Below are 25,836 nucleotides of genomic sequence, written 5' to 3' on the forward strand. Positions count from 1 at the left end.
CTTAGAATCCTTTCTAGATGACTGACCATACCCAATACAGAGGGAATGCGGTGTGAGGGTTACTGTGTTGTTCAAGAAGAAATGACAAGAAACTGGGGCTCTGCACGTACACTACACTGTGGCTTAATTCTGCGAGGTCCTTGGGGGCTCATGTTTTGATTACTCGCTCCCCAGATGGGGTGCTGTTTGGGGAGATTCTGGAATTTTAAGTAGGGACTAAATGGAGGTCACTGGGGTGGAATCTTAAAATAGGCCTCCACTTCCTGTCAGCTCTCTCTGCTTCCTGGTTAGCCAGGAAGTGAACAGTTCTCCTCTGGCACACGCTCCTGCAGTTATGATGCTCTGTCCAAGAGTATCATCAGGCCAAGCACCTATGGATGTAACTGTGAACCAGAACAACCCCCCCTCCCCACCCCCATCCCCCCTCCTGACCTCCTCAGTAGCTTTGAGAGGTATTTTGGTGACACAGATGCAGAGTGACCGGCATATGTTCAGACACTGCCACCGCAGGACCCACTATAGAGCACACGGACTATATGTGGAGTGGGCGATATGGATAAACCAGGACTGAGGCAGGACTGAGGGCCCAAGGGATAGCAGAGGCTAGACCACAGCATCCCTGTCTACTTTCTTTAGGTAGATTTGACATGGTGCTCAGTGCTTGGTTGATTCAAGCACTGATTGTCAGATAGTTCTAGAATTTTCTCCCTATTGCGGCTGACTGAACCCATGGAAATGGAGGATGGCTGCACTGCCAAACATTGGGATGTTTACATTCCAGCAAGCCCGCTCACAAGGCTAAACACACTTCAGAAAATAAACATAGGCTCCTTTCTTCTTAAATTACCTTTTGCCACCGTCTCACTTATGTAGGTCCCATGAAAGGCAACAGATATTGGCTGCTTTGCCCTAACTCACCAACTTAGGCACCACAGCACTCACTTCTCAAGAGCTGGGAGAACTGGTAGCCAACTAGTCCTCTCCAGGAGTCTTGCTGATCCTTACATCATTTGGGATGTTGCTGGTGGTGGGACCAACTGAGGTGCAGATATGTCTGCAGCCCAGTCAGGCCTGCTTCTTCACCAAGGGCCTTCCTCAGTACACTTCCTGATCACTTACCTCAGAGATAGTTTCCCAGGAAACAGCCTGAAATTCCCATTTTGCAGCAAGGCAAATTGAGACTTAGCTAAAACAGTATCAAAGACTGCATGACCCACTGTGCTTCAACGGCTCCCTTGTCCTTATACTTCACACAAAACCAGAACTCTACACCCAAATTACTGATCAAATCCAACAGTAGAGGGTCATGGTTAACCATTCAAAAGTGCAGGAGGGAGAGAACTAGTTCCAGGCATAGGCTAGCAAAAAAGATAATGAACGGATGTGAGATACCTTTAAGATTTATTTTTATTATTTAAAAAGATGAGAACGCCTGTTTGTGCACCTAAGTGTCATTGCAGATGGAGACCAATAACAGATGTTGGATCCACCTGGCTGGAGTCACAGGTGGTTGTGAACCACCATGTGGGTGCTGGGAACTCAGGTCCTCTGCATCCTTGACCACTGAGCCATCTCTCCAGCCCCTGGGATATTTTTAGAAAGTGGCATTAGTTTGAAAGTATAACTAAAAGCAGCAAGAAGGTAAGGCAGTCAGCAAGTCAAGGAAATAAAGTGTAAAAAAATCAGTGTTCAAAGTATGCGGCTTTGAGAATTGGATGGGTTCATTTCCACACAGACACGCAGGGCACTTAAGAATGCTCAGTGATGTGGTAAATGAGGCGAGAAGTCCTCCTATCCATAAGAGAAGAAAATGGCAAGCGAAACGCTGGATTAAGAAGCACAGAAGCTACAATGACTTGCCGGGGATCGGAACAACGGCACACATTTCCTCCCTGTGCAAGGGGGAGCTGGAGTCTCATGGTGGATTTAGCATCATGAATGGGGTAGGTCAAATTGGAACTGTTTGCAGCCTAATGGAGCGCAGAAAGCAACAGGTGCCCTCGCGGCGGCCGGCACATATCCACACACAGTGCCGGTAGGTCGGACTTCCAGGCAACAGGAGACATGGATGTGAAGGGACATGGGAAATGCTCCAACACAAACCCGGAAGCTAGAATGCACTACCACACAGCAGCCACCCTTCTCAGAGGTCAGGGACCTTAACTATCCCCGCAGAGGGAACTTCCCTCCTCTACTCTGGGTGTCTCAGAGAATTTGTCACGGTGGCAGAAAGCTGACTAATGGAGTACTATTCAGCCATTAGAAACAATGAATTCATGAAGTTCTTAGACAAATGGATGGAGCTGGAGAACATCATACTAAGTGAGGTAACCCAGTCTCAAAAGATCACTCATGGTATGCGCTCACTGATAAGCTGATATTAGCCTAGAAACTTGGATTACCCAAGTCATAATCCACACATCAAATGATGTCCAAGAAGAACAGAGGAGTGGCCCCTGGTTCTGGAAAGGCTCAGTGCAGCAGTATAGGGCAAAACCAGAACAGGGAAGTGGGAAGGGGTGGATGGGGGAACAGAGGGAGGAGAGAGGGCTTATGGGACTTTCGGGGAGTGGGGAACCAGGAAAGGGGAAATTATTTGAAATGTAAATAAAAAATATATCTAATTTTAAAGAAAAAAAAGAAAAAAAAAGAAAATGTCACTACATCCAGGGAAAATATGGGAACCGCACTGGATGTGTCAAGGACAACTGGGGAAATTCGTTTATAATTGTTTTCTAACTTAAAAAAAAAAAAGACTTCCTCACTAACACGTTTTACAGATTTATTTATGTGTGTGTATATGTGCCTGAGCACATGTATGTGCATCACATGTGTGCAGGTGCCAGTGGAAGTCTGATGATGGTGTTGGACTCCTGGATCTGAAGTTACAGGCGCTCACACCTGATATAGGTGCTAGGAACCGAGCCCAGGTTCTCTGCAAGAACAAGGTCTTGGGGTTTATATTGCTGAGATAGAACACTGGGCCCAGAAGCAGCTTGGGGAGGAAAGGGTTTATTTCATCTTACTGCTTGAACTCCGGGACCCAGAGAATTCAGGGCAGGAACCTGGAGGCAGGAATCGATGGTCAGGCCATGAAGGAGTGCCGCTTAGTGGTTTGCTCCTCGTGGCTTGCTCAGCCTGCTTTCTTATAGCATCGAGGACCACCAGCCCAGGGATGGCTCCACCCACAGTGAACTGGGCCCTCCCACATGAATCACCAATTTTAAAAAAATGCACCATGGGGGCTGGAGAGATGGCTCAGCAGTTAAGAGCACTGGCTGCTTGCTCTTCCAGAGGTTCTGAGTTCCATTCCCAGAAACCACATGGTGGCTCACAACCATCTGAAATGGAATCTGATGCCCTCTTCTGGTGGGTCTGAAGACAGCTACAGTGTACTCATATAAATAAAATAAATAAATCTTTAAAAAAAAATGCACCACATGCTCCCCACAGGACCAGAGATGGGGGAAGCACCTTCTCAATTGAGTTTCCCTCTTCTAAAATGACTCTTGTCTAGTGTCAAGTTGACATAAAACTAGCCAGCACGAGCTGCAGCAAGTGCTCTCTACTGCTGACCCATCTCTCTGGCCCCTCCTTATTAGTGTAAATGTGTCATTTACACTGACATAAACTTCATGGGTATGGTAACACACGCGCGCGCACACACACACACACACACACACACACACACGTGCACACATATACCCAGAGACAGGGTTTCTCTCTCAGCCCTGACTGTCCTGGAACTCAGTCTGTAGATCAGGCTGGCCTTGAAGTCATAGAAATATGCCTGCCTCTACCTCTGCCTCTGCCTCCCAAGTGCTGAGATTAATGGCATGCGCCACTACCACCCAGTGCATTTCAATATTTTTAATGATCCTAGCAGTTTTATCACCTTGGGTATACTTTTTTCTCTTTTTTTCTTTTATTTTGAGACAGAATCTTACTATGCAGACTAGGCTGGCCTTCAATTCTTTATGTAGCCCAGGCTAGCTCTGTACTTGCAATCTCCTTGACTCTGGTCACGGGTATGTACCATCATATGTGACTATATATCATTTCCTTATATTAAAAACATTCAAAAATCCTCCCCAGTAGCTAATTCCAAATGTTCAATTAGTTGGTAGCAATCATGTCTATTCAACTGTACCCTTGTGCCTATTAACCACTCTATCTCTCCACACATTCCTTCCAGGCTCTGGTTATATTTTTTAACTTTTAAAAAGTACACGAATGCTGCTTTTACCCTAACCAACGGGTTTTTATTTTCCAAAATAAAAAATATACCAAAGGGGAATAAAATATGGAGTAATTCTTTGCAGTCCTGGGAATGGGACCAAGGGCCTCCTGTGGATTGGGCATCTACCGCAGAGCTACATACAGGCTGGAGGTCTGCAGCTGGTGGTTATGTAAGGGAAAAAAATCTCTTTGCTTTGCCTCTAGAAGCCTGCCCTTGCGGAAGGCTGGGTGGTGATGTCAGGACACGAGGAGCTGTCTCCAAGGAACATTACTAAGGTGGGCATGGACCACCACCACAGCGACGTCGATGCAAACCCGGTTTGATGGGTTTTCTTTTCATTTTTATTTTTGTTGTTATTTTTACCTTTTACAGTTATGTTCTCACTCCTGAAACACGGAAGATTTACTGCTCAATAAAGAGCAGATGAAATGGTAGGAGTCCTGACCAAAAAAAAAAAAAAAAAAGGAAGCCACGATACAAGTCAGAGGTGAGGAAAGCAGCGAGGACAGAGACGTGCGGAGTGCTGTGTGCAGAGTGCGGTGTGCGGCGTGCGGCGTGGGAGGTGATGTAGGTCTGCAGCCTCAGCTTATGAGGGGAAGATGGTACAGAAAGTTCAGAACGGGTCACGGGAGGGCCCTGGTGTGGCAAGCCGGCAAAGGGAACCTGGGCAAGAGCCGAAAGAAGCACAGCACTAAAAGCATCCTGTGAGGGAAGCACCCTGTGAAGGATGGGAGGCAGGGTGGCGGGCAGGATTTTGATCTACAGCCCCTGTACGATTCTGGATTACGGGAACCTCTCTTCATTTAATACAGTTATTAGCATATATTAATTATACAAAATAACGGGTTTCGTTTCGACATTTTTTGGTACTTTTATTTATTTTTTATAGTAGTGCAGGCCAGCCTTGAACTCATGAATCTCTGGTTGACTTAGCCTTCTAGGTGACGGGATCAAAAGCATGTCTGTCATGCCTAGTTTCATTTATACATGTGTATAATGTGCTTTGACACGCTGACCTTCCCACTGTCCTTTTCTGCCCTCATGTTGGACCACCTTGTCTTCCTAAATAGTCTCCCTTACACACACACACACACACACACACACACACACACACCGCCTTCCCACATTACACCCCTAAGACCCCACATACACACATATACACACACACCACACAAAACACTCCATCACCTCCACCACCCCAGCCACATACTACACCACCACCACCACCCACAACACACACACACACACACACACACACACACAAATCCTGCCCTCCTACCCCACTCCCATGCCATATACATAAACACATATATACATATGAGACACACACGGTTTTACTCTAAAATCTGCACATGACAGGGAACATATGTGATATTTCCCTTTCTGAGCCTTGTTTACTGCACTTCCATCAATTTTCCGGCAAATGGCAACATTTCATTCTTTGCAGTGACCCAAACTCCTTAGTGTACATACACCAGGTTTTCTTCTCTCAGCTGTTGGTAGGCTAATTCCATATCACGGCTCTTGTGAAAGGCACAGCAATGAATATGGGTGCACGAGAGTGTCTGTAGTATTCTGACTGATTCCCTTTGGGAAACACCAGGGGAGCAGAGCTGGATTATATGGGCGTTTGACTTTTGCATTTCTGAGCATCCTCCACACTGATCTCCACAGTGGCTGTCCAAGGCTACATTCCCACCAACGGAGGTGGCGTACAGAGCAGCAGAAAGACCACCTGGCAGGGGATTACTATCCGGAATAGTCTTTAAAAAATAAAAAAAAAAAAGAAAATCAAGATTGAAAGGACAAATGGCCCAATCAATAAATGGGCAAATGCACGGGGCAGGCGGTTCTCAAAGGGGGTAATAGAAATAGAATGGTCACAAGCATGTGAGAAAACCCAGCGACCTCTGCCATCAGGGAAATGCAGTAAGATCCCACCTCGTTCTGCCAGAATGGCTATCTATCAAGAAAACCAGCGGAGATTTCTAACAAGGTACACATACTGCTTGGGCAACACTTTTAAACCTTTAAGGGGGTGGGGGGTGGGGGTAGTGTAGACGTGCATTCTCCTTGCTGGTAAGGCAGTGCCAATCTGACATTCCCAGTTGGGAAGTTAAAAATGTCCCTCTCTCAAAGCCTGGAGACTCAGGAGAAAGAAAAAGCAATTATAACATGGGAAAGGAAGGCTGCCAGGGAATCTGGATTCTGCAGACTGGAAGGGTCCAGACTCCTCCCAACAGACCCAATGAGGAGGCCTCCACAGCAAGACCTGCAGACTGGGTAGGGGAGAGTGGAGAACAGGCCAAGGGTCCTCTGCACATTGCTTTTAATGGCCAGTTCAGCTCCTTTGCAGATGCTAATCACCCAACCTTTCCCTCTAAAAGCAGCAAGCAGGCACCTTCAAGATCAGCCAGGTTGGAGAGGCCAGCCGGCACCCTCCAGTCAGCGCCTGTGTCTCAGCCCAAGGGGATCTATGATCTACCCACCTGTCCTCTGCCACCCACGAGAGAGAGCCAGGGGGAGGAACAGGATGGGCTCTGACTGCTGTGAACTGAGTCATTTCTCAGACCCTGTCAGAAGCAGCCAGCCCTCAGGACATCACAGAAGCATCTGTGTCTCCATGATGCATGGGGGACAAGCAGCCACTGGTTCCTGTGAAATGAGGCAGGCCCTGCAGCATGCTACTACCTTCCACAGGCTTCAGAGTGTGGGAGGCAGAGCAATCCCAGCCTGAGAGACTGCTCCCAAGCAGACACCCTTTCCTGAAGCCAGTTTGTCAGAGGGACCTCTGGTTCCACAGCAGGGGACCAGAATGCTGCTGGTATCTCCCCTACCCCCACCCCTGACAGGCAGGTTTCCTGTGAGCCTCAGAGAAGCAGCTCCAGGTAACAGTGGAGGGCCACAACTGCACGCAGGGTAACCTTGTGACTGCTGTGTGTCTCACTCCTTACTGCCCCCCCTCCACAGACTACAGGCATCTCCTGTACGAGCGATACCGCAATTAAATCAGACATAGGTGTCTCCGGCCTGTGACCCTTCTATTGGGCTGAGACTGTCACCATTGTTCCTGCCTGTACATCACACTCCCTCAGCCTGTGTCTACCCACCCACAGGGCCCCACCTTGTTTGCTGCAGAGGCAGGGGAGAACACAGGACCAGGCGGATTGGTGGACAGGGGAGAGCACAGTTGCCTCACCTGATCACCGTGTGGTCCCCATCTCTGGGGGAGCATTCAGGAGAGGTAGACTCCCAACTTCTTCCTCCTGCTCTCCCCTCCCTGCCGAGGCTCCTTTCAGCAGACAAACAACTGAATGCCAAGCTAGGGGGCGGGCCACTCTGCCTCTCCTTCCACAGTTGCCATGTTTTGCCCTTCTGGACACATCCTGCGGATAGCTCTCTGCTCTACCTGACAAGTCTTTCACCCTCTTTGCTTTTGGTTTCTGAGGCAAGATCTTACTCTATAGTTCAAGGTGGCCTCAGATTTACCCTGTAGCCCAGGCTAGCTTTGAACTCTAGACCTTCCTGGCTTAGCAGGAGTTTGGGGCTTATGGGCATATGGCGCACACCAGCTGCCCGCACGCACGTCCCCCTCACTGCAGCTCTAGGGCAGCTGTAACTGGACTCTCTCGCAGCAAACTCCCCTGCGCTCACTCCACTCTTTTGCAGCCAAGCTCCTCAAAAGCTGCTTCTTCTTTGTAAACCTCCCCTGCTTCCCTCTGCCTCCCTGCCATCCTGAACCCTCACCCTTCCGCCAACCTTCCTCTTACAGCTCCTGGAACCTTCTTGCAGGCACGGCCCATCCTTTTTAGCCCTCCTGACCCCTGCACTTGGCCTTCTATACCTGCTCCGGGTCTCTGGCATAAGCCTCTGGACTTGACCTCCTGTTGACCTAGGGCCTAGCATGCAAAACTTGCCACTGTGTTCTGGTCTCTAAAGCCCTCCTGCTGCTGAATGCAGACACCTGGCACCTCTCTTCTTCTGCTCCACTGACAGCCCACAATGGCTCCAGGCTGTCCCTCCCTTTCTCTGTCTCCAACCTTTGCTGCTGCATACAGCACCTGGGGTCATGGTTGGGCAGGGCAAGACTCTGACTCCTTGCTTAGGTATCCTGTAGATGAGAGAAAAGCCATGATGCCGCTTCCCGCCACAACCTGCATGCAGCCTCTCCTGCAGCCTCCTGCATGCAGCCTCTCCCTCAGCCTCCCTCCTCCTGCCTGCCATTTCACCTGCTCAGTGGCCCCCAGATACCAGAAAACCGCCTTTCCAAAGGTGTAGAGGGCTCCCCCTACTCCACCTTTGGGTCCAGATAGTAGAGAGACCCTCCCAGAATGAATGCACTGGAAATGTCTAAGTGTCTTTCAAAAGGCTGAGTGGATCTGAAGAGCAGGGAGCCACAAGGACTGACATCTGTGGCCCAGAGCAGAGCCAAGGAACGCGCTACTCAGCACCACTGTCTGAGGAAGACAGGCAGGCAGCGCACTGGCTGACCGCAGGAAAAGGAAAGATGGCAGACGTTGTAACATGCAGCTGCACTCCCAGATCTAAGAGGCTGGGGCAGGGGGAGCGTGGAGCTAGCCTGGGCTGCACAGTGAGACACGGTCTCTGGCTTTGGGGTTGGAGGGGGGTGGGGTAGAGGCCTCCATGTTCCTAGTTCTAGCCAGGTAGCTCTTCAGTCCCAACAAGAACAGGGGAGTTCACAAGGACTGCACTGCTGTCCTGTCAGGCCAGCAGCACAGCCTCCTGGGAACTGCTGCTGTGCCATAGAGAAGAAGAGGCCCAGGCTAGAAACCACCCTCAACCCCAGAGCCCCTACTCCCCACTGGAGCCCTTACTCATCCCTGGAGGGGACTCAGGTTTGAACCCTTGTCACCTCCACTCCCTCCCACACTCATCCCTGGCTCCTCCCTACACCACCATTGCCATGGTGAGAGAAAGAAGAACAGACCCCACAGAATGCTCTCCCAGGAAGAGACTGTGCTCATGTTAGCCAGTGGGGCTGGAGGCTCAGAGCCCTGCCCTTAGACCTCTAGAGCTGGTTTATCCAGGGCTACTTAAAAAAACAAACAAACAAAAAAACAAAAACAAAAACCTAGCTAGAGTAGTGAACAACCCTATAATCCCAGCATTCGGGAGACTAGGGCAGGAAAGTGGAATTTGAGGGCAGCCTGAGCTACCTGGAGACAGTTGGTTTTGAGAAACAAACCGACAAAACTAAAACCAACCAAACTAAATTAGAACTAAAGCAAATTATCCTTGAAAGGCAGGACTCAGAGGCCTGGTTGGTCCCTTCCAACTTAATCTAAACTTAGGCAGATATCTGCATATACTAATGTAACCAATTATACAGCCCATAGGTTACTGAACCCGAGGGAAGGACTCTCGTCTGTCCAAGGAGGCATGAGATGGCTACTGAAAACATAGGATCCACCCACTGTCTGGTACCACCATGGGAGGTCAAAGCCACCTCCTATGGGAAGAAACCAAGGAGCAGGACTCAGGCTGCAACAACGTGAGCCCCTTATGAAGCCGGGGCGGGGCAGTAGGCAGCTCTGGTTCTCAGATGGGGAAAGAGGTTCAGGGGATATGTGCTGGGAGACGTGGGTACTGCTTGGCCTTGAAGTAATGGCTGTGAGCATCATTATACCAGGGGGCCACTCCAACAGACAGACAGGCAGGAACAAACCAGGTCTGACGCCATATTCCTGGAACCTGAGCACTTAGAAGGTGAAGGCAGGAGGATGATGAGTTTGAAGACAGCCTGGGCATAGCAAAAACCTGTCTCTGGATACATAGCCCAGTAGTAGAGTAGCGCGCGCGCACACACACACCTGCCCCTTCCCCCAATACACAGAGGCACTAACGTATAAGAGAAGATGATGACCAGAGGACCAGAGGCCTCACCCTGGAACCAGGAACTAGAGTCTCCTCCACAGGCCTGAAATGACAGAACCTGTACGAGGCAGAGATTTATTTGTGCAATCTTTTTCTCCCCCTTAAATATTCACAGGTCACAAAACTGCCTCTAGGTATTAAACCCAGGATTAAGACATCAATTAACTGAGGTCTGAATGCAGCACTGATTAAAATAGTAGCAAGACAGGATGAAGTATTTCCCAGATCAGTCTCTAAGCATCGAGGTGCCAGCTTGTTGAATAAAATCCATTTAAAGGGCCAGGAACTCCAGCTCTCCCAAAGCTCTCCCAAAGCACAGGCAATGGCTCTGCCGGAGGCGGGTGGTCAGGAGTTCAACCCTAAAAGACTCCCTAGGCCCCGCCCACTGCACGCCCTCCACACTGGAGACCGAGTATAAGAAGAAAACCACTTAGTAACAGGAGGGACAAGAACGGGGCTGGAGAGAGTTGCATATCCTTGGGAGGCTCTTCCAGCAAGTCCATAAACAAACCAGCCAAGCTCAGCCCCTAGAGGGGTTGTGGGGACAGGCAGGTGTGGGGGGAACTTCAGTCTACATCCAAAACAAGGCCTGACTGTGCGTGCCGCGGGGCAGACAGAACATGTACCCAGGGGTTTGCTGTGAAGTGCAGATTCCTCTCTGGGGCATCTCCACAAACTTGGAGCAGGAGGAAGCATGACGTCTCTTCTCTTGCTCTGGGTCAGATTCCTATTCAAGGCCACACACTGCTAATGACTGCCGAATGTTTGTCTACAATCTGATTGTCTAGAATGAAACGACCTATTTCATTCACTCCTCAAGGCTAAAGGCATAAAGAGTAACTAAGATATTTAGACTCCAGGGAGCAGGAGGCTCAAGTTTCCAATGTGGGTTATATAGTGAGACTAGGTCTCAAAAACAAAACTAAAGATAACTAAGGTATGGTTCTATGAGCTATATAACATCCTATTCTCACCCCCGCCCCCCGGGCTGGTTATTTTCTGTCAATTTGACACAAATCTACACATACTTAGGTAAAGGAAACTGTAATTGAGAAAATGTCTCTATAAGATTGGTTTGTAAACAAGTCTTGGGGTGTTGTTTTTATTGATGGTTGATGTGGAAGTTCACTGTGGGTGATGCAGTCCCTAGGCAGGTGGTCTGGGGTACATAAGAAAGCAAATGGAACAAACCATGGGGAGCGAGTCAGTAAGCAGCATTCTTCCATGGCCTGCTTCAGTTCCTGCCTCGAGTTTCTGCCCTGTTTCCTTCAGTGATGAACTGTGATATAGAAGTGTAGCCAAATAACTTTCCGCCCCAAGTTACTTTTGGTCATGGGTTGTTTTATTGCAGCAGTAGAAACCTAACCAAGACACCCTCCAAAGACACTTTAGTGTCTCTGATTACTGTTCTAAACCTGCAGTCACCTTGCACTCCAGAAACAGCAGAGTCTCTCAGACAGATCACCCATGAATGGGGGAAGTACCTCAAAGGCTGACAAAACTGAGAAAGGAAGTGTCTCCTCTCCCCAAAACAGGAACAACATCTCATGAGAAGCAGACAGTAAGACTTCTCTGGAGTCACCTGCCAGAACCACAGCTGGGACAGGGCCAGCCAGACCACGAGCTGACCCAGACTGTTTAACTGTACGGACTTCTCAGTCCTGCCCTGCCCTCCCTAAAACTCATGCCAGTGTCCACCAATGGCTGAGTCTCTTCTTCTCCATCTTCCCCATCCAGCAATGATGACTATACCCTTTCCACGTGATTTCTGAGGTTACTGACCAGGCCTGATTTGTTGGGTCAGATGCCTGTCACAGGACTCTGGGAACAGTGATACTCCCACCCTGTCCCCCATCTTCTGGTGCGTAGGAACCAAATTCTCTCTCTGCTTTAGGAATCCCCAGTCATTTCATGAAGGGTGCCAGAAGTACTCAGCGCGAGACAGGCAGTGGTCCTACTGCAGTACTTCCCAGAAGCCAAGAATGTAGGTCATCATGTTTTTAAATTCTGGATGCATTTTTAGATTTGGAACATGTTACCCAAAACGTTGAGTCCGGTGCACTGTGTCCTGCAGCCCTCTGCAGCTTACCTCCTGTGCAGGCTGTAAGAGAGGAGCAGAGGTAGCGACGGTGCCCACTGCCTGCATTTTAACGCATGCAGGGCCAGTTTCACTCCGCTTAATTAACAGTTCTAAAACTGGCCTATGACTCAAATGAACACAGTCTCACTTAAAACCCAGGGAGAAGCACAGCAGCCGTGGATACTCTCACTCTTCCATAATGGTGCGCCCCGGCACGGAGCTGTGAGGCGGGATGAAGGCATCTTCTTTTATTTCCTACCCTACCTCCAGATCAATTTCATCCTCTACAAAACAGCAGAGCCGCGGCAGGCTGAATTATGGCAGTGACATGCCTGCTCTTAGTAAGTTTCAACTTCTGACCTATACGTTCCAGCCGCAATACTGAAGCACAGGCACAGAAATGTGCAGTTATGATCTTGTGTTTGTGGGAAAGTACAATTATGGAGGAATTTACAGGAAATAAAAAAAGGCGCTGCCTGAGAGGGTACAAAACAATAAAACAGTCACACAAAGAAAATGAATGCTATCTAAAACCAAAGCCCAAGAAAAATATCTGGAGCACCAGCTCCCCAGGCCAGGAGAAGCTGCTCTCCACCTCCCAATCAGACTGGCCCTGGAAAAGCCCCACAGCCCCCAAGTGCTAATCTGGGCCTGGGGTATTGTGTGGATGCTAGGGTCACTTTCACACACAGCCCCTGCTCTCAGCCCCGCGGTACTTGACCAGCGAACCAATCCAAGGACGCAGTCAGCAGGCCTTGCAGAGGGCCTGGGAGTGAGCTGAGAAGGTGGCACTGGGGCAGGCCCGGACTCCAGAGTGCGATGTTGAGCTACAACTGTGGAGCCAACAGCTTAGACTCCTGGCTTTTCCTTGAGTGAGTTACTAACTCTCTGTGCCTCAGTTTCCTTATCTGTAGCAATGGAGATAACTAGAGAAGCTGCCTTATACACAATAAAAGCAACCTCTTTAAATAGAGTGGCTTGTGAGTATTTATTAGCACAGGCCTTACATGGAGTCTCGGTAGGAGTCAGCGTTGTTAAGACATGCAATTGAGCCGGGCAGGGGGTGGCACACGCCTATAATCCCAGCACTCTGGGAGGCAGAGGCAGGCGGATTTCTGAGTTTGAGGCTAGACTAGTCTACAGAGTGAGTTTCAGGACAGCCAGGGCTACACAGAGAAACCCTGTCTCACAAAAAAACAAAAACAACAACAACAACAACAAAAAACCAAGACATGCAATTGACCCATCTCATCCAATCACTGTACCAGCCACCTGCTTTGCAGATGAAAACATTCGGGGGGGGGGGAAGTAAAATCCTTCCATTCTCACCGAATGTTAGGTCTGAACACAGCTGTCTCCTGGCTAAAGCATCAGACAGAGAAGGCCAGAGGTCTTGAAAGAGACAGAGACTCACCAGGCAGTGGTGGCGCACGCCTGTAATCCCAGCACTTGGGAGGCAGAGGCAGGCGGATTTCTGAGTTCAAGGCCAGCCTGCTCTACAGAATGAGTTCCAGGACAGCCAGGGCTACACCGAGAAACCCTGTCTCAAAAAAAGATCAAGAAAAAAACAAAAGGAGAGAGAGACAGAGAGACAGACAGACAGGCAGGCAGGCAGACTGGGACTAATCTATGCCAGAGGGGACAGTCTCCCGTGTGCATATACCCTCATAGGGTTGAGAGGGCATTCAAGACCTGGGGGCAGTTGAAAGTGGTGGGATGTTCCTACAAACCCAGCATTTGGGATGAAAAAGAAGGAGCAGCTTAAGTTTGAGGCCAACCACCGCCACCACCACTTCCACCGCCACCGCCACATCACCACTAAACAAGTAAGCCAAACCCGGGAACTCTCAAAAATGTAACGCCAAATGGTAATTTAATATCACAGGAAGTCCACCTGCTTTGGGAGAGGAGGGCCTGCCGCTATCGCACCCAGAGTCCCTCCTTGGGTTCTAGCGAGGAGGGCAATGATTGTGGCTATGATGGATCTGCCAAGATCAACTGTATCACTGCAGAGACTGGGCCCGGTGCTATTAAAACACACCCCTGAGGCAGCAAGGACAATGTGACATTTCTGAAATTGTTCTACTACCATCAAATGCCAAATAAGTCCTTTTTGCTGCTCAGTTCAATAAAGCTGAGCGGTATTCTTATAAACGCAGACTCCACCTTGGAGCCTTGCAAATGTCACTGGAATTAAAGTGAGCTTGCTCTAAAGAGACGAACTAATGGCTCGTCCCTCGGGGAGATGCTGGAGCTCACAGGCCAGCTGTGGTCTCCACCACACTCCCCACTGTAATGACCCCAGGGGGAAGTCCCAGTGCAGGAGATGGTGGACACAGGCCAGTTCCCAGTGCCCGGCACTGGTCCTGCTGAGTGAGCCGCAGAGACAGACGTTGGCTCCTTGTCACAAACAAGAAGAGGTACCATGAGCCTGAAGGACACGGCCTCCATCCCCAGAGTGTGTGGCTGTGGCTGGCACAGGGGCGCGGTCACTGCCGACACCTGTCAGTAGCTCTTGAATCTCTACCCAGCTCCCATGGGCGCCTGCCTCTGACAACATGTGGATAAATCTCAGATCTGTGGCTCTCAGTTCTGTCAGTCTCCATGGCCCCCTGGCTGTCACCCTGCCGTCTCCATGGTCACCAATGCTCTTAGAACGGCACCAGTTCCCACTCCTGCCTTTAGTGGAGTCAGTAGGAGGTCAAAATGGCTTCGGGAAATATAAACATGATCTTCACTCTCTTAAGTCCTTCAAAAGTTTCCTGGGCCTTCTTTTTCTCTCTCGGGAGAAGGCTGAAAAACCTGACAAGCAACAATGTCCCTCAGGCCACTCAGGGTCCACTTTCCTGGCTTTGCAGAGCCACCCAAGGCCACCGCCTTTTTCCCTGATGTCCTTGAACAGGGGTTCCTTAGCCCTTGATCCCTGACCACACCCTGAGCCCCCCTTCCCTCCGCTGTGTTTAGGACACAGCAGCCCCATGGTTTTCAACTAGGCAGGAAAGTGTCAGCACACAAACTCAGGCTCAGAAGTGGCGAGATGTCTTCTGCCTGCCTCCCCATGGAGTGCAGCCCAGCACGGGCTCCACCGAGGCTCTCTCCTACCTTCACGGCAAGTGCAGTCACTCAAAGAAAAACTGTTCTGCCGCCATCAAGGAGCAGCCCCGAGGCCTGGGGAGAAAAGTGGTGGCACACAGAGCCACCCCCAGGCTGAGAAGGTTCACCCCAAAGCCACCTGATAAACCAGCTGTGCTGCATGTCAGAGCTGCCTGGGGCAGAGTCACAGGCACGCAGAGTACGGACAGCGGAAGGAACTGTCTCCGTTCTCTGTGAGCTGAACAGTTAGCTGAGGCAGTCACAAGCCACGCACTCACCATTCCACGATCTCTGGGTGAAGAATCGTGTTGTTGACGTTGAACCTGTGAAGAGAAGACACACCGATTGGTGTTAGCTGCAGGACCTAGCACATCCCAGCTAGAAGTATCTCGTTCCACCCAAACACGCCATGACCAAGAGACTCCCCCACCTTTGAAATTCCTGGCTCCCAGGCCCAGAGAAAGCTGCTGCTATCTCGTTCGGACCTGGAGGCCTGGGCTGCCACCTCTAAGCTTGGGCAGTTGGAGGGCAAGCACTCCGACTACAAAAGACTCCTTCTTCTCCATGAGGCAGACTCTTTATCAAGTTCATTAACACATAACAGAAGTACCAGAAATGGAGGAGAAAAAAATATTTGGAGGAAGAGAGTTAATTTTTCACTAATTTGATGAAAAACAATGCACATTCTTTTTAAAGGTCAAATTCATCTTATGTGCATGGGTATTTTGCCTGCATGTATATCTTTGCCCCATATGCATGCCTAGTGCTCTGCAGAGGTCAGAAGACAGTGCTGGATCCCCTGGGGTGACTGAAGTTACAGACAGCTGTAAGCTACCTTATGGATGCTGGGAAATGCACCTAGGTCCTCTGGAAAAGCGGCCAGTGATCCTAAACCCAGAGCCATCTTTCAGGCCCCTTAAAGCTCAATCGTCTCTAAGTAGTACAAATCTAAAGACATGCCACGGCCGGACTGCCAAACGGTGCATACATCGGTGGTCCTGAACTCACAATGAGTGGATCTACACCTGAGTGGTTCAACTTCCATTGTCTAACCTTACGAAAGACTGAATGAGATACAGCACATCTATCAACGAAGGAGCTTCTACATCTTGCAAGCATCATGAGAAACTCAATTCAGCAACCATACTGGGTATGCTCCTGCTATGTTCTCATCGGCGGCCAATTCTGCATCATAAACTACGCCAACCAGACGGCAATGGGTTAAAGTACAAAGGATTGAAAAAAAACAAACAAACAAAAAATTGAGAACCAAAATTCCAGCAAAGATAAGCTTCAAAAAGGAAGGAAGAGGATCCCACTGTGACCTTTGACCCCAGAAGAGGATCCCACTATGACCTTTGACCCTGACGATATGAGAGGCACTACCAGGGCTCATCAGGTGTGAATGCCTCTCAGTTCCTGTGTCTGGATGGGTAGGACTGCTATGAGCCTGACTCTTAGACAAGGACTTAGCCTGATGGAAACTGGTGTCAGAAATCCTGAGTCACAGGCAGTCTCTGTGGATCTGGAGCCCACAGTAACTGGGGAGCTCTAAAATGGCCCATATTGCCAGCTCTCTTCCCCAAAGCAGCTTATGCTACCCAAAGGATGCCACTAACAACTATGTCGGTGATCATTCCATCACTGCCAAGAAGATCACCTAGCCAGGCTGGACTCAGGGCCTCCTGGTTTCCACAGCTTTAGAGAGGGCTCTGGCTCCACATCATTGCTGACGGAGCAGCTCTCTATTGACTGTGTCAAGACATCTGATCTGGAGTTCTCGACCTAGGCAGTGCCCCGAGTGTTCACAGCTGTGGGTCACCCACACCACCCCGAGCACTCAGACTGTGCCTTCGCGGAAGACAATGAGGTCACAGGTGACCTCGAACACCCAACCTAAACCAGTCTCGGCTGCCTTATCCCTCAAGCTGCCTCCCCTAACACAGCTATGCTGCTCTACATACATGACTCTGACAGAGTTCTAGACCAACGTGTGGCCTACCCTGTGTCTCCTTCCCCTTGGCCTCCTCTGCTGCAGGCGTCTCTGCAGAGAAGGCCTGCTGTGAGAACTGTTGGTGGTAGAGATGAACCTGAGCTGCTCTGAGCCTCCCAATCAGATAGTAAAGTGCGAGCCCCAGCAGAGCCACGTGCATGTCCCGTGGCCTCCTGGTCCCTGGAAATGTGCTACCCAAGGCTGTGAGTGTTGCCATCACTGCCATCAGGACCAAGAACAACCTGTTTGTGGACTCGTATCTATACCAGGGGCCTCAAGGTTCTTATCAACGACTCGCCTCCCAGTGTGGCGCCTAGGAGTCTGGCCACGGCACAGCATGGAATGTGCCACGAGTATTCTGAGCAGCATGGCTGCTGTTGTTGAGGCCTGGACCTCCATGGACCACAAGTTTGATGTGGGCCAAGGGGACTTTTGTACACTGATATCCAGGTAAGGACACGGAGGAGCTGAGTTCTCTGAGACCAGAAGGATATGGTTGTCCTAGAGAAAAATCGCAAGGAAGTAGGCATCAATTTCCACAAAGAAGGGGATGCAGAAAAGGAACAGACAGTTGCTTGGAGTGTGTTCTGTATAGTTATGGCAAAATCCTTCCAAACGGGCAGTCTCCTTGCATTGCTAAGAACATGAAGGAAAATGAAAACACTGCAAACAAAATACAAGGGAATCACCGCTAGCAAGCTTACCCTGCAAGGATTCCTTCACACTGAACAGACACCACAGCGATGTGCCTACATGAAGACACAAGCACGGATGGCTCAGGGGTGAAGGCACTTGGTGTGAGGCCCACTCAAGCTCAATTCCTGGGACCCACATGGTGGAAGAGAACCAACTCTTGTTTGGTTTTTTTAAAGCAGTGCTTGGTGAAATAGAAATGTCTAGGTTCCAGAAGAAAGGGGTTTAATTCCCAGCACCCATTTTGGTTGGCTCACAACTTCCTGTAATTCCAGTTCCAGGGGCTCTGATGCCCTCTTCTGGCCTCTGCAGGCACTGAACACACGTGTATATACTCACACAGACATACACATATATCGATATGAATAAAAATAAATCTTGAGGGGGGGCACTAGTAAAGGTGACCATATAGGCAAATATGGAGACAGTAAAGATGTAGCTTTTTCTTGTAACTCCTTAAAAATTACCAACAGACACATGTACACATACACATGTGAATGTGCATGCATACACATACATGTATATACATACATACACACATACACATGCAAACATACACATATAAGCACTACCTCCACTCCCACACCACACACACACACACACACACACACACACTGACAAGAGAAAGAGGCCAGATGCAAAAGCCCACAAATAGGATGACTCCATGTGACATCAAGCATCAGGTGAAGAGAGAGACAGAGATGGTTAGGAAGGAGCTGTGTAGGGTGAGGGGCCTGAAGAAACAGCACTGCCTTCTTTTAGGTGATGAAATGCTCCCAAACTGATAATGATGGGTGGTTATAAACTCAGAAAGCATGCCAACGACCCTGTTTAGGAGAACCAGCAGAAGCCTTGGGTAAGCCCTTGGCCTTCTGGATTCCATGATCTTCTGGAGGCTCAGGCAGAGCTATAAGCTCCTGACATCACACAACTCAGACTCTCCATGAGTTTGAACTAATCCAAATGCCATGGTTGTAGGGCCACTTACTTTAATCAAGGAGCAGGGTGGTCAGGAAAAGCTATAAAGGAATTTTAATTCATAGCATGGCTGCTCTGACAAGAGATCACATTCAAAGACCTTCTAGGTCTCTATGATCCGGCTGGAATGCGGGCGTGCCTTTAATCCCAGGAGACAGAGGCAAGCAGATCTCTGAGTTCAAAGCCCACCTGGCACAGAGTTTCAGATAAAAAGAAGCTTAGGTCGAGGCGTGGGCATACACACCTTTAATCCCAGCACTCAGGAGAAGGGCACACAGATCTCTGAGTTCTAGTTGGTTCTGTTCGGTCAGTTTTACTGGGAGAGTATTACAGAGACAGGTTGAAGAGAGAACAAGCTAGACACAGGTGAAGACAGAACAAGCCAGAGAATGAGAAGGAGCCAGAAGATTTAAACAGGTTGCTAGAGGTAGTTTGAGGTCAAACAGAGCAATTCACTCAGAAAGAGAGGACAGAGGGAAGCCAGAGTTCAGAAAGCTAGAAAAGGTGAGCTTATTTATCAGTGAGGCTCAGGGCCTGAAAACACTGTAGGCCTAGATTAGATTGTAGAGTCTAGAAGCTTCCAGGACTAGGCCTAGCTCAGCAGATGGAGGCAGTAAGCCTTGAAGAAGAAAATTAAATCAGGCAAATAAAAGATACTTTAACAAAAAGGTACCACTTTCTTAGAGGATTAATCTCTGAAGCTTTGGAGATTCTGAAGTACACAAACAAAGCTTCTTGGTTTTAAATCAATTTAAATACTTTAGAGTCAAAGTGGGGCTGAAGGGATGGCTCAGTGGTTAAGTCACTTGCTGCTATTATAGAGGGCCTGGGTTCAGTTCCAGGACCTATAAAAACACAATCAATTGTGCTTGGGATCCAGGGCTCTCGTCTGGCCTCTGAGGGCACTCCTCGCACACGGTACACAGACATACATGCAAACAAACATTCAGAGACATAAAATAAAAAGAAATCTAAGAACAAAAGAATCAAAGTCCTACCTGTGGTGTGTTAAAGAGATTACAGACAGCTGATTCGGCTCAGAACAAAGACCAGGGCAGCAGTTCACATAAAGCAAGATTCTCCCATCTTGCCAACTGTCACTGTGACCTTGGAGAAAGCCCTGACTTAGCTACTCAACAGCTGAACAGCTGTAGTGCATCTGATTTTACACTACACACACACAGATACACACACACACAGATACACACACATACACACATACACGACACGCATACACACACACACACACACACACACACGTATACAGTCACACACATGTACATGCAGAAGCAGCAATGTAAAACAGGGTTAATATGACGCATACAGACACAGCTGCAGAAACACACATACAAAGACACCAGACTAGACAGAAGACATACTGATGTGCATATAAGAGACACCAGAGACACACACAAATGGACAGAGATGTCCCCTATGTCCTAAGAAGGACACATTCCTAGCCCCACAGTGGGTGCCTGAGAACACAGCACTGAACATTGGGTATACCTTGGTTCTCTCCCTAAGCATGAATAGCTATGGTAAAATTTAATTTATAAATTAGGCACAGTAGGAAGCTAGTAATAAGTAATAATAAAATAGAACAATTACAACATGCTATAATAAAATTGCATCACTAGACTTGTGCTTTGAAAAAAATTATCAAATAAAAGAAAGTGCTGGGATACCGTGGCTGATTTGATAAGAGAGACAGTCAATTCTAACATGTTTTTCTACATTTTCTACAATTTTATCAGAAATATTTTCCATGTAAATCTTCAATTCTACCAAAAATATTTCATATTTCAATTAATTTAGCAATGTTTTACATGTCTACCATTTTACTCTTTAATTTTCCATGAAAATTGTTAATTTTAACTTGTTTTTCTATGTATCTCTTCTATTTTATCTGAAATATTTTCCATGTAAATCTTTAATTTTATCATAAAGTGTTTATACTTCCCTTTTCAATAAAAAAAGAAAGAAAAAGAAAAAAAGAAACTAATGGGTAGGTATCATATGTACCACGGATAATTTGTGACTCAAGTAAATGTTACAAGATGGGATCATGCTTTGCAGAACAGCATGAAGTCATGAACTGGTCAAGCACGGTAGTGCATGCAACCTAAGCCATGCAGGGGCCTGGGGTAAGAGGACAGCCTGGACTACAAAGTGAGACCCTATCCCAAAACTGCTGGGCATGAGTGAGGGCTGAGAGCAGAGCTCAGCGGTGGGGTATGTGCTGTGGGGAGACTTCAAAGGGTGTTCTACCTAGAATGCTATAGTACTGACTTGGGTTCCTTATGAATTGCATATTTCTAGAATTTTCCATGTAACGCTATCAAATTGTGGTTGACTCTAAGTGAGATGGTAAAAATCAAAATTACAAAGGAGGGGTTATTCTACTTGCCCAGACACCAAAAGACATTAATAGCACATGCGCTTACGAGGCACAGGGTCATCCAGACATGTACACACATCCAGACAGACAGCACACAGACACAAATGACATACATAGACCAAGGCGTACACACACAGACACATAGAATTCCAGACAGAGAAACACACTCAGACACACAGAAGAGTCCAAAGGACTATGTGGATGGGTTTAAGTGAAGACGTTCAGATATTCTACACTGTAGCCACTTGCACTGTCGAGAATATGTTCATTGTGCAAAAACAACAAAACCCTATCATGTCTGTGGGGGTGAGAGGATACCCTAGGAGTGGACGGTGAAGAATAGAAGGGTGAACAGGGCAGACCTAGCCTCTGAGCCAGGACTCGCTCACATTACACCCCGGGCCTGGAGTTTCTAATCTACTAAAGGAGACGGGCACACACACACACACACACACACACATTTCCTAACAGGGTGCTGGGGAAGTTTCTCCCTTCATAGAGATTTCAATGGGCCATAATTTGAAACTCAATCCTAAATATTAACTTGATATGCAAGTTAACTTTTACCCAAAAGTCAGGGTCCCCAAACCACAAATTGACATTTTGCTGTAAATCGTCAAGTTTTAATAATGTCCCTCTAACTTCCTAGGCTTTAAAATTCACATCATTGAATATTAATATCCTTGCATTAGCAAGTCCCAAATTCAGCATTTCACATTTAACTGCTTATTTAAATGGAATTAATTTGTAACCAATTGTCCTCAAATATGCAAGGCAATTTAACTAAATGCCAAAAGATAAGAAATATGCTTGTTCTCAATAGCCAGCTGATGTGAAATAAGGACCATATTTCTCTCTCAGACGACGGCGTGAAACAGCGAACCCTGTAATTGGCTGTCTCCACCCAGAATTCATGTGCACAGGTTCTACCTGTCTGGAAGGGCGATGGCCTCGTACCAGAGAAGTGTCCTCACCACCTCTGGACTCTGACGAACAGGTGGTTCTCAGCCCATGTCATAGAGCCATCATGGTCAGCTTCCTTATTTCAGGAAACTCTGCCCCAGCATCTACCTCCTCAGGCACTGACAAAGATGCACAGCAACTGGCTTGGTCATGGGCTGCTAGGGCCAAGTTTCCGAGGGGCCCTGGGTACCTGGAGTCCAGAAGACGGATCTCAAGTCCTCTCCACTTACAGGTCTGTCCTCCCTATCTCTGCCTCTCCCAGCTCCAGCCTACGGAGCAGCCCGGGCCCCCACAGCAGAGCCTGACAAGGAACCTGACCCTTGTGCCCATCCACCATATGCCTACTAGAGTCTGCGGAGAGGCCTTCTTCTAAATGTTCCCCGGGACTTGTGTCTGATGCAGCAGGGCCTAACATGGCTCCACAGTCTGGGCCAGATCCCTCACTCAACACAAACATCACAAAGTAAATCAGAAGCCATAGCCTCTTGGACGCCCAGCAGCCTGTGGCTCCAGCAAGATCTCTCTGACCTCTGACATGTCTACCACCTCCCTCACCTCCACCTCCCTTGTCGCTCTGCTCCTCTACTGTCCCCACCACTCTCTGACCTGGTGCACACCCTTCTGTGGGCCTCAGGAGGCCTGGCTCTGATCCGAGACTAAGGCTCCACACATATGGGACAGGACACCAGGTAGGTAAAGCCATGTAGCCACATTCTGAAGTAAAAGTCACAAGCCAACACCTGGCTGGACCACAGCTCAGAGGGTCTGGGATGGGTAGACTACTGAGGCCACTGCCAGCCCCTCCTTCATGGAGGCCAAGAAAAGGCAGCCCAAAAGGCCGTCAGGAGAATCGGCCAAATCAATGTATCAGTCTAGGTAGAACAGAGATCCAAGATGGAGGCATTTCAGAGACATTTAAAGGGGTCAAAGCAAAAATCCCAGGAGTGTGGGCAGTGAGAGGTGACTGGGGACAGATCAGTTACACACTGGAAACTAGGACAACACGAAGCTTCGTCTTGCTTAGGAAAAGGCTATTATTATCCGGCAGCCAGCTGGAGACTCCCGGCAGGCAGGTAAGTACAGTCCGGTGTCACGGTGGCCCTTAAGGACAAGGATCCTCCCTAGCCTGGCACCGAGTCCTGAGGTGCTTATAGCCCAGAGTCCAAGAACACAGACATGGCTTTGAACAGGGAGGAACTAGGGGCACTTGAGCCAATGGCTAGGACCCCAAGTTAGTGCCCATGGAACGTAGGGTAGAGGATACCTGATGAAGGCTCTTGTCCCGGCACAGGACAATTACACAAAGGCTGACAGAGTGAGATGAGGCCCCAAGAAGAGGAGAGTAAGGGACAAACCAGCCTTGGACCAGAGAGGGGAGGGAATATGGGTCCCATACACAGGTCAGGCGTCTGACTCTAGCTATCATGTGGGCACAGAAACGAAGCCAGCCCACACCCAGCACGGAGAGCTGGCCCCAGCCCGGCTCAGCTGCCGTGGGCCTGGGGAGCACCATAGCAGCCCCCCACCATATATATGCATCCCACAAATGAGACAAACTGTAAAAACAATCCCTGGGTCTCGGGGGAAAAAAGCTCCCCACTGGACATGTTGGTGCACACCTGCAGTGGGAGATTTGTGAGTTCCAGGCCTGCCCAGGCTATAGAGCAAGATCGTGTGTCTCAAAAACAAAACCAGACAAGTGCCAAGATGTCAACTGGGTGGAAAACTGCAGTGTACAAGCTCACTGGGGTCCCGAGAAGGTCTAAAAAGACTCAGGGGAGGAGCAAGGGGCAGAGGCTGGGGTTTGCTCAGAGGAGAGCAAGGCTGGAAATTCACCACAATACCAAGTCCTCTCAGTGAGGCAGGATGAAGCCTCCACTTCTGGTTCCCAGTGACCATGATGCCCTTTCTCAGTAAACCTTCCCAGTGTAGCAGAGATCGGCCTCAGCAGTTTCACCCCAGGACCTCACCAGTCACATAATCCACCGGATTCCATTCTAGGAGAAACTCAGCATCCTCTGTGGCAGAGGTTAGAGGCCGCAGCTTATAGCCATGCACGAATCTGGCCACTGACCATGCTGGGTCCACTTGGCAACAGCACAGATGGGGAGACCAAGGCTGTGGACTGTCTCCTTTGGTCCCCAACACCCAAGCAGTGCTGCGTTAGTTGTGGTGACCAAGGTCACAGAGCCGGTCAGTAAGGTACCCACCGAGGCTTCCACTCCCACATGGCTGAAGCCCACGCAGAGGCTGCAGATGGTATGGGTGGAGAAAGGTGAGGAGGGCACAGGCACCTGGCAGTGCTGGGAGCTGGAAGAGGAACTCAGACTTAGCAGGCGGCAGTTCAGCAGCTGGGCTGGCCACCAGCAGGCTGCTTAGGGCAACATCCCAAGAGGATGCAGCAGTTTGTGCCAGGAAAGAACCAAACTAGATACCCCATCTCCCTGCCCCACAGCCCTTATCACTGGAGAATCCATACATATTCATGAGCTCATAATCCTTTCTAATCACCCTTCCATCGAACATACACAGATTCCCTCCCACCTGGGGCTCAGACTCATACATAATCATAAGGAGCCTCTTCTGGTACCACCTCGGTCTACAAAAGACTACAGAGGACAAAGTGTCTACAGAGAGCCTGTGCTTGGGAGGTCACTGAGGCTCAGGTGCAGGAGCATAGTTGAGGGCTGCTTGCTGGCTCTCGGACCCATCGGTAACAGCCCAGTCACTCCAGCCCAGACCTCCCAGGACACAGCCTGGCCAGGCCACAGCTAGCAGGCAATGCTCTCTGGGGGCATGGGTGACAAAGAGACAGACCTATTTACCACCATAGCCCAGAGTTTCCTGGGTAGGGATTAAGGGCTCAACCCAGACTTTAACTAGGTAGTGAGTAAAAGACTCAGCTAATGGAGACACAGGGAGTTCCTGAGAACTGAGCTGGGCCAGGACTTGGGGGCGGTAGAGGTGGGGGGCTGGGGGGGTGAGGGGTAGGGGTTAGGGGGTAGGGGGGTGGAGGACAGGGAAAGGGAGGAACGAGCGTTGGGTTGACTAAAAAAAACTGATCTTAGAGAAACCATCCAATGCAAACACCATTCCTAGGACAGCCTAGGCTAAATAGAAAATGAAAAACAAGGCTGGTTACATGAACAATGTAAACTTGCTGTGCCACCAAGCCTGCCAGCATCAGTTCCAGGATCTACACAGTGGATGGAAAACAGAACCAGCCCCAAAGCTTGTCTCTGACCTACACACACACCACGGCATGTATATTCACCCCAAATATACGCATAATCAATCAGCCAATGTTAAAAACAACCAAAAAGCAAAGAAAACAGCTACTCTTGCCACACAGTGGCCAGGGCCCCAGGGCTCTCTGGAGAGGGAGACCACTGTGGAAGGGAGTCTTCCTTAAAGTAAAAGAGGAAGTGGTTTTTCACTTCACAGTTCCTTCAAACACCTGATCCAACCTATCCTCAGCACCCTCCCATAACGCATGTCTGTGT

General features: G+C 49.0%; 1 protein-coding gene across 1 annotated transcript in view; it reads right to left on the bottom strand.

Annotated features, from left to right (window-relative positions):
- Positions 1 to 25,836, bottom strand: part of Pepd (peptidase D) — a 137,352-nt gene that overhangs the window by 77,982 nt on the left and 33,534 nt on the right. The window contains exon 7 of the mRNA XM_052165583.1: positions 15,587 to 15,631. Within this exon, the coding sequence (XP_052021543.1) occupies positions 15,587 to 15,631 (45 nt within the window). The remainder of the gene's footprint in view (positions 1 to 15,586; positions 15,632 to 25,836) is intronic.

Source organism: Apodemus sylvaticus, chromosome 1 (assembly GCF_947179515.1).
Source record: "Apodemus sylvaticus chromosome 1, mApoSyl1.1, whole genome shotgun sequence".
Lineage (NCBI taxonomy): Eukaryota > Metazoa > Chordata > Mammalia > Rodentia > Muridae > Apodemus > Apodemus sylvaticus.